This window comes from Orussus abietinus, unplaced genomic scaffold, assembly GCF_000612105.2.
Source record: "Orussus abietinus isolate OABI.00-Male unplaced genomic scaffold, Oabi_2.0 scaffold15, whole genome shotgun sequence".
Lineage (NCBI taxonomy): Eukaryota > Metazoa > Arthropoda > Insecta > Hymenoptera > Orussidae > Orussus > Orussus abietinus.
The window spans coordinates 391,941-403,694 of record NW_019396010.1 but is presented as its reverse complement, the minus strand read 5'-3'; the positions used below and the strand labels follow the sequence as shown (position 1 = coordinate 403,694).

At 52.7% G+C, this 11,754-nt stretch overlaps 1 protein-coding gene across 13 annotated transcripts in view; it reads right to left on the bottom strand.

Moving 5' to 3' along the window:
* Positions 1-11,754, bottom strand: part of LOC105696402 (protein sprint) — a 70,724-nt gene continuing 58,970 nt past the window's right edge. For 5 of the 13 annotated variants that reach the window (XM_023434470.1, XM_023434472.1, XM_023434471.1 and 2 more), the window contains 13 exons: positions 9,547-9,731; positions 8,797-9,032; positions 8,328-8,399; positions 7,426-8,042; positions 6,645-7,341; positions 6,044-6,532; positions 5,845-5,986; positions 5,349-5,578; positions 2,756-3,216; positions 2,534-2,665; positions 2,226-2,468; positions 1,962-2,154; positions 1-1,870 (listed from right to left, as the gene is read on the bottom strand). In XM_023434470.1, the coding sequence (XP_023290238.1) occupies positions 1,767-1,870; positions 1,962-2,154; positions 2,226-2,468; positions 2,534-2,665; positions 2,756-3,216; positions 5,349-5,578; positions 5,845-5,986; positions 6,044-6,532; positions 6,645-7,341; positions 7,426-8,042; positions 8,328-8,399; positions 8,797-9,032; positions 9,547-9,731 (3,801 nt within the window). In that variant the 3' untranslated portion in view covers positions 1-1,766. The remainder of the gene's footprint in view (positions 1,871-1,961; positions 2,155-2,225; positions 2,469-2,533; positions 2,666-2,755; positions 3,217-5,348; positions 5,579-5,844; positions 5,987-6,043; positions 6,533-6,644; positions 7,342-7,425; positions 8,043-8,327; positions 8,400-8,796; positions 9,033-9,546; positions 9,732-11,754) is intronic. The other 8 variants (XM_023434474.1, XM_023434468.1, XM_023434475.1 and 5 more) reach the window with 7 other exon arrangements.

The following is an 11,754-nucleotide window of genomic DNA, read 5'->3' as shown; positions in this document are numbered from 1 at the left end:
TTAAATCAAATATAGTTTATTCATGTCGAAAGTTTCCGGTACAATAGAGACAGCGAGTAATAGAAAAAAGTTTACCGAGCGTAGATATTACTTATTACAATAATAAGTGGTCGGGGCAGTAATGTTTCGTAAACGACGTAATTCTCAATTGATAGAGCTGTTGCGGAGTGATTATACACTTAACGTTGTTACAGACTTCACATTCGTATTCGGCTTGACTAGCATATTAGAAGCATTAACCTTACAATTAATCGGATTAATGGGGATAGACAACGAAGCACTTCGTGGGAACGTTCAATTATAATATATAAAAGTAGTAAAAACGCGTTTAATAAATTAGATACACGGAAATGTACAGGAAGCAATGACACGTTATTGCTGTTGGATGATCCCGCGCGCGAGACTGATTTGCGGAAACGTCAATTGACGGTTAAAAAGAATTAACATCGAAATTCTCACCGTTTCGTTTGAGACAATTAGGTTCCTAAATTTCGTCAGCCTCCGTCGAAAAGGGAAGAAGAAAATCAATCTAGCTGCAAGGATCTCAAAAGGGAGAAAAATCTGACGTAAAGAGGACTCGATGAATGACAAGAAATAATGTATACAACTTCCAATAAATATACGAGGTTTACGTAAAGTACAGGTCGCTTACTTAGTAATTCACCACGTCTCGTACAAAGTACTTAAAATAGAGTCTAGGCTACCTTTCGTCCTACTCTAGAATTTGAATCGTGATTAAACGCCCTACAAATTTACGCGGTTATAGAAAAAGTAGAGAATACCATTTCGGAGTCGATCTCGAGGAGGGAGACAAATTAGCCCCAAAAAGGGTTACCCAATTGCATGACGGTTACCGGCAAGTCCGGCCCCCAAAGAGCACTGTCCTTTCTCGCTTAATTGCCTCCCTTTATGACGGTACTTCCTCTGGATTTATCTCAGCAACGGAATGACCACATTTCCGTGAACTCCGCCGTTAAGGACTACGATGATTGGCGTACTCGTCGCAACAATGCCCCCCACCTCGGAGCCGACCCCCTCTCTACAACGCCGCTAGTTTTAGTTAATAGTATGTCATTATTGTAGACGTTCACGAAATCTCGAAATACTGATTAACATACGTTTACTTTTTCCTCCCATCGTCCCTTTAGATACCAAAGGTGACCTAGGTCACTTTATGATCCCGCTACTCCGTTCACCGTGGCGGCAGTGTTAAGGATGACGGTCCTACATTTAATGATAAATGGTCCGAATGAACATCGAGGAATACGAGGGACGTATATAAATGTTTCTGCCCACTTGCGAATGAAATAACTGGTCCGGTTACCAATCGCGAACCTAACGCTACCGAAGGAACAACCCTGAAGAGGGCGAATTCTAAGTCGTTTCTACCGATCGCCCCCGATAAAGGAATCTTTTTTTTTTTCAACGTCGACAATGAACTCTCCAAGTGGGCAACTTCGAACGTCTGGATACCACGGAATAATTTCCGGACAAGCCGCGACCGCTGATAAATACTCGGCACACATGCTAAGACGCGTTCTATACGAAGAGATACAGTTTTTAAATATCCACTGTCAGATATCCCGGTGAAATAAAAAAAAAAAAAAAAGAGAGAAACCAGAGCCGCGATCGCCGTGTCGAATTTGTACGAGTCCGCTACTCTCGGCTTCGTCTGCCGAGCGAAAGGAGCGGATCCAAGTTTCGTCCTTCCAGTCTGGATCACGTTTAGATATCCCGGATGCACCCGCGACGGCATTCCGAGTCGTTCACGATGCGGTTCTCGGCCAAGCGATCTTCGCGTCGATGCGCTTGAACGCGAAAAGGCAGTGGGAGATTTCCTGAGGACACTCGTGATCGCCGAGCAGAGTTTCTGAAAATTCCGGTGACGCGTTAGGTTCCTCAAGCGGCTAATAATCGAACGATACGGGAACAAGTGGCACCACTCGACCGATTTCGCTTACCTTCCCCTTGCACCAACTTAAAGAGGCCGTAGTCCTGAGGGTTCGTGCACCGGGTCTTGTGCGCCAGGATCCGGCAGACGTCCCTGGTGTTCATATTCGGCCGCACCGGAAGCGTCCTCGTGTTCAAGGAGCCGTGCAATTCATCCGGCACGAGAACTCGCAGGACAGAGGAGCAGTCGGGAGTTCCGCAGCCCTGAAATCCCGGAAAAGCTGGAGCTACTCGCAAAGGCGATGAAATACGCAACATGGAGGCCGAAGACTTACGTTCAAGGTGGACATGGTGCCCTGACTGATCTTGAAGGTTTTCAGGACGTGCACCGCGCTGGACAGGGTCGTCAGGTAGTAACCTCCTTCGCCAGTAAGGAGGGAAGGATGAAGAAGACCCCACATGTACTCGGCCTCGACCTCGGCACCGACGACCCTTCCTCGGACCAGAACCCAGACGAGCAATGGTAGAAGATCATCGGCGCCCAGCGTCACGTGACGTCCGGAATTGGCATGCTTGACCTGAAACCATCGGAGCATTGGCACACCTTGCGACCAGGAACTTCGACCTCGACCTGGAGACTTACGGAATTGAAGATGGCAGAAATAGCTGCCAGGAGGTTCTCCAGCTTGTCCAGGGGAGAGTCCGCCTTCTGGAGTCGGTCGATGTACTTCAGGATGCAATCCAGACTCGATTCCGAGGGAGGAATGATTTTAGGCTGCGGATGAAACAATTCTTAAGCTTTAATCTAATACATCGGCAGTGTTCAATCGATCGCGGATTATTTTAATTTCCAAGTCTTCCTAACCCGAACTCCAAGTTCCTGGATGTGCTTCCCGTGCGCGTGCTGTATGCTCTCGGCAAGGGTGTGCAGAGATCCCGTGGCTGCGTAGTGGTCCACGAAGAGCCTGTAGACGTGCTCTCTGAGAGGTCGCACGACCAGGCCCATCATGACGCCTTCCAGGATCGCGTCGAGGTTCAAGAACTCGTTGGGCTTCAGCTTCAGTCGCTCCTTCTCTACCTCCTTCTCGAACTCGCGCTCTCCGTGCTTCACCAGGTAGTTCTTCATCCCCGACATGAACTGCCGCATGTTCCTCATGACCACGTGGGGACTCGCCTCCTTGCCTTCCTTGGTGCACTGGATGAAGTTGTCGATGTTCTGGGAGAACGTGGTGGTCTTGTCGGCGGCAAGTTGGAGAGCATAGGTTCTGATCGTCGAGCCGGTTCCTCCAGCCTCCCGGTTCCTCAAGGCCTGGAGCCGTGGAGGAGCTGAAGAGAAAAATACGCCCCATTATTTTTTCACAAATTATACGTTCTCCACTTGGAACCAGAGAATGCAGGATGTATGAGAAAATGTACACGAAGACGTCCATTACGAGGAAATTTATATTCCGCCATCCCGATTCACCGGTTAAGACCCTCTATCCTTACTCTTAAGGACCACGACCGATCGCTGCAGCTTCCTGCACAAGTCCTGGAACCACGAGCCGATCTTCTGGAAAACTCGCCGAGTCTTCACGCAGAACTCCTTCCTCTTCGTGGAAACCTCTACCGAGCAGCTGAACATCTTGGCCCTCGTCATGTAGCTCTTCGGAAATCCGGTCTCAGACCCTAATCACGATTTCCTTTCTCAAGTCGGACGCTTCCTCGCATCCCCGTCGAAGATCAGGATTTAATCCCGATCGCGGAAATACGAAGTATCCCTCGACGAGCTTCGCCTCCCGATCATCGTTGAAGCTCCATCACCGGTTCGATCGGTCCCGTGAGAAAAATAAATCCTCGCGTACTCCCCTGGAGGTGGATATCAGCGATACTTCGTTGATATCCTGCAGATGTGTTTGAGGCCCTTCACCGTCATCAAAATGAAAGATGGAGCTCCCTCCAGGTCCAAAACGTCGCAAAAGGTCTTCCAGGGGGTTGCGCTTCGGTCCACTAGACTCGACTCGAACGTAGAAAGTTCATGGCAGTCGTTCTTCACGGGAAGCTCAAAGTTCTCTTCGGGATCTCTTCGGCTAGACGAGGCGTCGAGGCTCGTCCACCGACAACTGACCAACGGGCACTGGGGAAGACGACTCTCTTAGGAAGGTAGTCGACACAAACGGACGAGAGTATCCGTGTTGTACTTTAGAATCTGGCAGAGGGGACAATGCGTAGCAGGCCGCGCACCGAGAATGACAGACGGGGATAATCTTTACAAACGAGCACTCAGGTACCCGGAGTAATAAGTCATAACCGGCATTATTGTCATGTTCATATCGCCGCTTTCAAAACAAAGCTACGCGACACCGTACCACGCCTTTCCACTCACCGACCACGAAACATCTACCCAACGTCGGTAGCCTGAGAAAAACCACGGTAAAAAAAAGAACTGCGATTAAATTCACGAAAGGACCTTATAAGCTTCTACGGTCCTAGGCTGGCTCAAGCCGTCTCCGTCGAGCTTCATCCGAAGAGGATGAACCGACAGTTTGCGGCGCTCGGAAAGAATCCGTATCTGCTGCGTTTGCTCGAGCTTCGGATAAAAGCAAAGATAAAACTAGACCTCCCGGCAGGGATCCTGAACTATGCCTGAGGAATTTGTACCCAGGCATTCCCAAGTACCGCCACTATCGTAGCTCGACATATCGAGGGGAAATCGGTTCCATGAACTCGTCCGTCACTTTCTTCAGCCCAGTTTCCTTCCACTCGCTCCCGTGACCCTCGCATATGTCCATCTCGCTCTTCCACTCACCGACAGGCGTACTTCTCTGGAAATGTGGGTTTGCGTGCCCTCCTCGGTATTTATTACGTGCACACCATGTTCTTCTATCTCCCCAGGCAGCCAAAGCCAAGTTCACACGAGGACGAGGGTATCTGCCAGCGGTCGTTGTTCCCCGATGATACCGCGATGATACGAACTTGCCAAGAATTCCGAGGAATCACGCTCGCCTCCCAGCGGCAGGATGATTCGTCCTCGAGATTGTCCTGGTTAATGCAATTTGGCCGAGCTCCCATTCTCCGTAGAGGTTACATTCGTTTGTCGAATTCTTCGGCTGGTCCCTTCGGTGAAATCCGGCGCCAGGCGGCGATGTTCGCTCCCGGATCGCTTCTTCGGCCTTTGTCTCGGGTGCAGCCTGGTCTAAGACTATTATTAAGCGCGATACGAGTCGGAGATAGCGCAAGGTCGGCGGGTGCGCTCTTAAAATCGCTTAATCTTCGCTGGGCATCGATAACTAGGCGGAGGGACCTCGCTTTTCTTGAGATAAATGCCACACGTGCGGCGTTATCGGGAGGAAAAATTATTCGATGGGTCATCGAGGCGGCGGTATCGTCAAAGACCTTGTCGAAGAGACTATTGCGCGATGCGTAGTGATTTTCTAGGATTCAAGGATACGATTCAATTATCCGGGACAAGGACTTACATAGAAGAGGGTCCAGGCGCTCCTTGAAGCTCTTGTTCCTCTTCATCCTCTCCACGTCGCTCTCGTCGGTGTCTATCGTGGTCTCCCACTCGGAAGGGTCGTACATGGGGTCGCCTCTCGTGTCGGGGGTGTCGATCCTCTCGTTCCTCTTCTCCACGTTGTCGTAGGAGGAGTTCCTGTCGCTGTTGAGCGACTCCGTGGCGTCTGGCGGCTTCAGCAACTCAGGGTACCTGCGGTGATCCGGAAGAGCGATCGTTAGAACCAGAAATCCCAGTTTCTCTCGTTCGAGATGTAAAACGATTAATTAAGACAGAGCTCGAACGATGAAACGGTCTCGAATCGGTGATGTAACCAATCTGGGAACGGGCTCTCGACACGGAATGTCAATAGGGAGGTCAGTGGTGACGCAAGCGCGCCGTTTCTCTAGAAAATGTGGCCTCACGCTAGATCTCGTCCTCGCCTAAAATCATTTCTATTATTGAAATTTAAACGGTACCGTTGAAGAATGATACTCTGGACGGTCAGTGTGTTCCCCACGACGTCCTTCTCGCGCTCCTCGTCGGGGAACTTCCTCGCCACGTTGTCGCCGTCGTAATCGGCGTCGCAGTCGTAGTCCGGCTCGCACTCCTCTTCGTGTCCTTAAAGGAAGAAGAAATTCACGGTCGAGCTTACCATCGAGGTAGTTCAGCCCTTACCTCTGGTGACCAACATACCGATGAACTCCCAACTGGAATCCACGGCCCAGGAGGTGTCGTTGAAGACCTTGGCCCTGACTTTCGGAGGCTGCACGGGTTTGGCCCTGGGTATCTTCTTCACCTCCCTGGAGCTCAATCTTTTTGCCAAATTGTCCACCGACGAGGATATCAGCGGCGTCTTGTCCTCGGTCTCCTCCGACTCTTCCCAATCGATCGGATGCAGCTGGTTCGCGTTGTTCCCGACCGGCGTCTGCAACCAGCCCGGTTCGCTGTGTCGGTACTTGTTGGCCGCGGGGTTATTTCTGGGTTTTCTTCTGGGTATCATCGCCGCGCTCTGGGCGATCGCGTCGGCAGGTTCCGCGTAGAACGGGCTGCCTTGCTTCGACTCCGGGGTCAGCGGACTGTTGTTCTCCGACTTGGCAAGCATCAAGCCGAGTTTGTTCCTGGGTGGCGTCACGGTGCTGGGACTGTTCAGAGAATTGGCACTGCCTGCGACAGAGGGAAACGTTAATTAGGAGGGGGACCGACAAAGGTCCGAGGACCTTTCTAACCGCTTAGGATAAATGGAGTATGAAATAAATGAAGAATCCAGGTCGCTTACAGACTCTGGAAAGCAGATCCGGCCTTTTTTCCATCCCCGTCTCTTCCAGGGAGCCCGCGTCGGGACTCTTCGGGTCCAGAGCCGGCTTGAAGCTGCTGAACTCCGGACAAGCGGTCTCCTTGTAGCTGAGTTTCTCGTTGCCGACGCACTTGTCGTTCCTCAGGATGAATCTGTCGTTCCTGAGGACGAACTGCTCGGGGACGGTCAGCCTCTCGTTGGGACACCTCTCGGCAGGGCTGACGATCCTCTCCGGGCCCACCAGCCGGTCGTTGGAGCTCTTCAGCCTCGTCTGCGGGGACGTCGGCAGATCACAGCGCAGTAGTTTGTCATTCGGCGACCAGGTAGAGTGGTTGGACTGGTCGGTCGTGTTCCAGATGTCCTCGTAGTCGGAGATCTTGTCGCCCGGGGAGCTGCGGTAGTACGACTCGAGGATGTCGGACTCCTGGTAGTGCTGGGAGTTCTTCCGGGCCTCCCGGTCCCTGCGCCTCTTCGACTTGCTGGTGCTGGATGGCGTCGTCGGCGAGAGGACGCTCTGGCCCTTCAGACCTGCACCGGGGACTAGCTTCGACGTGGGGGACAGCACCGGCGTCGTCGGCGACAAGGGCGACTTGCTCGACAGATTCGACCCCAGGGACTTGTTCGACGTGGCGCTCTGGGGACTCAGCAGGGACGAGTTTTGATCCGAGGGAGTATTCTGCTGCGGAAAAAAAAAAATCGTGATGACTCTTACCGTCCACCTTGCTCCTCTCTTCGAGGTCCATCGGCCCAATTTTATAATTACCTGCGAGTTGGTCTCGCTATTCTGGTTGACGTTGAACGTCACCGTCGTGGTCACCGTGAAATTGTTCTGGCTCTGACTGACCCCGGGTTTCGCCCACCTTGGCGGCGGGGGCGGAGGGGTTTTCACGTTTTGCGTCATACCCTGGCTCTCCAGGATGACGTTCCTCACCTCTGGAAGGATCGGCGAGTTCGCGCTCGAGAGGTTGTTGAAGTTGGCGAGGTTCTGGTGGAACGTCGACCCGCTCGAGGTGAATTTGTTGCTCGTGCTCCTCGAGAACTCCACCAGGGTGCTCTTCGAGGTCTCGACGATGGTCCTGCTGGTCTCGAAGGTGCTCCTCGCCACCTCGGCCGGGCTCAGCACGTTGCTCTCCACGTTGTGCACCACCGGCGAGGGGCAGCGCACGCTCTGCACCAGGTTCGGCGAGATCAGCTTCTGCGACAGCTTCTCCCCCGGTGACATCCTCTCCAGGGCGTTCTCCTTCCTGTCCAGCGGCTCGTTGAACGTCGTCAGGTTCAGCGTGTTCGGCGGGGTCGGCCTCGGCTGTCTTGGCAGCGACGAGGCGAACGTCGACGTGCTGACGGTGTTCGTCGGAGAGGTGCTCACTAAAAATAAGAACGCTTTAAGGACGTTACGCCCGACTCGTGTTACCAGCGACGCTGCCTGCGACTTCTTTCCACGGAGATAAATCCATCCCGACTCGGGATGAGAAACGAGACCTCGCCCCCTTCGCAATTTTATTCCAGTCTCTCCGGCCCCTCCACGAAACATATCCGCGAGACGTTTAACACCTCGAGCAAAAATAAATCATTTGCGATAAATAAGAAGATACATTTATGACCGAGTTTTCTCCGTGCAGAGGACTCGCAGGGGATGACTTGAGCTCGAGATCCCGAAATACCTACCATGTTGAGAAATCGGTGCCAGGTTCAGAACTATGCTCTCCGTCGTCGGGGTACCGGCAATGTTGTTGTTACCTGCGACAAACAATCGTCATAAATGCGCAAACCCGATCCAGGGATTATCCGTGGAAGACCCGGAAGTCACCCTGACGATTCGGTACCGGCAGTGGGACTTAAGGGCGACCCGTGATGAATTTATACCGTACAAGTTGGGTACCCCCCAGCGTGGGGGTGGATTATGCCCTAAGCCGACTAAGCTGCCGCTCAGACCACCAGACTATGAAAGTAAATCAATCCCCGGATCTGGCACTGGCTAGCCTTGCAAAAATACGTGGGAATCCGATTGTTTTCTAGAATCCTCGCGGGGCTATAATTTCTTTTTTTTTTTTTTTTCTGAATCTAATTTTAATTTTTTCTACCAGGGTCCAGTCTACAGATCGATTTAATGAGTCGATTAAACGCGTATCCTCACCGCCATGGAAACTGCTGATGCTGGAGGTATTGCTGCTGCTGCTCTCCAGGGGCTTCGGGTTCGCCATCGGATACCTCCAAAACTCCTGGCCCAGCAATGCCAGCGACGAAAGTTGCTGCCTGTTCTTCGCCTCCCTCATCGCCCTCGGGAGAGTGAGTTGCACCGGCAACTCGTCACTGCTTGCCAAGGAGTAACGACGGCGAGTTGAGTTCAAAATGCAAGGTCCAGAAAGTACCCTTCAATACCCAAAGTACCCCAAAATTCTTATTACTCCCGATAAAGCCCGATACGAACATATCCTATGAAACCACCCTTCGCGGTTGTACATGAATACTCGTGTACAAATTTCAGGACAGATATGTCCGAATCGGGCGCAAAATCCACCCCCCTCGAAATTCAATCCCCGGAATTTTAATTAATCCCGGGATTGGTAAACGGTCCTCGTTAAATTCGGTTTAATTGAAAAGGAAATTAAATAAAGCTACCTGCCGGGAAAAATACCCCACCGCAGTAATTATGCACCCCCTCTGTATACATGCATCGTAGTAAAAAGCCACGTAAACGGCAATTGTCTCGCGGTAGTAATTTACATCCCCCCCCCCCCCCGCGTTTACCCGGTAGCGGAATTACGATCCTGGCAATCACCGCGACGCATAATGCGTTTCTCCGAGCGCGCGCTGCGTTATCACGGTGCCCTGATAACGCGGCTGGGGGTAATGGCGGATCATCGAGAACGGGGCTGCGACTCACCAGCACTGGGAATAGTGGGCGATCAGCGAGGGGATATTGTCGAACCTATTCTCGCTGGTCTCGAGGCTGAGCTTCCCCTTGTTGGACTGGATCAGGTAGTGCTCGATGTAAGGACCCTTGCCGGTCGGCAGCCTGACGGAGAGGGCCATCGTGTCGGTCTGGCTGGACTGCCGGACGACGAAATTCTGCAAAATGATAATCAAAGTCAAAATCGAGCCTCTGACAATTTTTTTATTAATTTGTCCATGAGAGGAAAATTCCGGAGCCGTTTCCCGGCCGGGCGGAATTTTTCCGCGAGTCCGCCGATCCCGGAAGGGAGAGTCCCGCCGTGCAATTTTCCGCACTTCGCGGAGTACCGAGAGAGAGAGAGCAGGGCGGGGGCAATGGATGAGGGGGTGCGCCTCGTCTATGGAGAGTAATTGCGAGGAGCATTGTTTTTCGGCTCGCCCGCTATTCGCCCGTCCCGATGAGCCGGCCCGGGCCCGTAACAATTAACGAAGCTCGAAAACAATGAGCACCCGGCGAACAATGCCGCCGATGGCCCGCCTTCCACGTTGGCCCATTCACCGGGCTTTTTCCCCGCTGATTACCGCGCGACTCTTGCGCGCTTATCAGCCGGAAAAATGTCCCCGAGCGTGCTCCACGATATGGGTTTATTATTCGCCCGCGGAGGGCATTCCTCCAAAAATGGGCGAAAATATGTCGCGAATATGACCCCTTAAAAAATAATCGGAGGAAGGAAACGGATAATGACTATCGATTCGATGTACCTCCCCGGAATAAAAAAAAAAAATTGTCCCTCGATTTCGGTAAGTGCAATTCAGCGCGAGCGTTCTCCTGCCATTTCGCATGTGCAATGCGCCCACAATGGATGTACAATGGATGCGGAATGGCGCATGGATGCCGTTGCGAAACGTTTCCCACGAATGTCGGGGAAACGCTTTCGCGCTCGTTATCGCAGGCAATGGCACAGTTTTCCAAGCGGCAGCGGGAGAGATCCGACAATGTTTTCAAGACGGTGCGCATCGTTTTGCATGCCTGCAATTAGACTTGCACGTTCCGCACGCGCGAGTACGCCCTCCAAGTGAAACTAACTCCGGCTTTTTACGTGCAGTCGGTTGCCTCCGAAGTGCGCGTAGGTATAAACAGGAGAATTAAGAGAAAAGGGGAAACCACGGCGCATCTCCGCCATCTTGGATTCTAGTGCTATTCGGATCGTTGCGGATCGCTTTTCAAGGATTTATCCGAATCGGGAGCAAGATAGCGCATTTTCCCCGTAAGCGATGCGTGCGTTCCGCCGGCGATAGCCGCATCCGGAACGGTGCGACGCTTCCGAGAGGTGCATCGGACAATTGCGGGTAAATTGTCGCGAAACAATCGCGGCCATTCCGGCGATTAAGCCGAAGAGCTCCGGCGTCGATTGCGTGCAGCCGCGTCAGCGGTCGGGCAAATCCCCGCGTCCTATCCGTTGATAGTTTAGGGTTAACCTCGTAACGCGGGAAAATTCATACCGGTGCTCGCGGGAAAATAAGAGAAAAAGAAAGACGGCGGATTCGGTCGAGGCTGCCAACTCCGCCGAGAGGATGGTCCAACTTGGACATCCAAGATGGACGCCCCCTCGGACGACCGAAGGACGTCGACACCGCTACCCGTCCGCCGATATTTTCGGAGTAAAACATGCCGCGATCGTAAAGCGGATTTAGTCCGGAAATTTAAGACCGGCCATTGGCTCGCCGACCGCAGCTTTTAAATTCCGCGGTGGCTTTACGGTCGATCGGTCTCCGCGGGCCAAGGAATAAACGTCCGCGAGCCCCGCGATGAATGGAGGTTCCAAAAATCGAGAGGAAAGGTAGAAAAAGGTTTCCCTTAGGAACGCGCCTCCTATTCCCGAGGGGATCGGAAAAATCGGAGGCAGCCATCCTGTCCGCCGTCGCGTTACCCGGCGTTCCGGAAAATGGCGCGGGGTTTAAGGAGGCGGTTAATTCGTCGGACGTCGGGACGTTAAAAACCGCGAGATCCGGCAAGAAATCCCTCGTGGTATATCTCGCGCGCACGCGCAATGCCTCCCGATCGGAGGCTGGCGACCCGCCAAAGATCGAACGCTCGTATATCACAGGGCCGCGCCGCCATTACGTTTACTGCGTATTAAACCGGCCAGCCTTGCCAAATAGCGGGCGCGTCGGGAAATATCGTGTCTACTTAACCGTG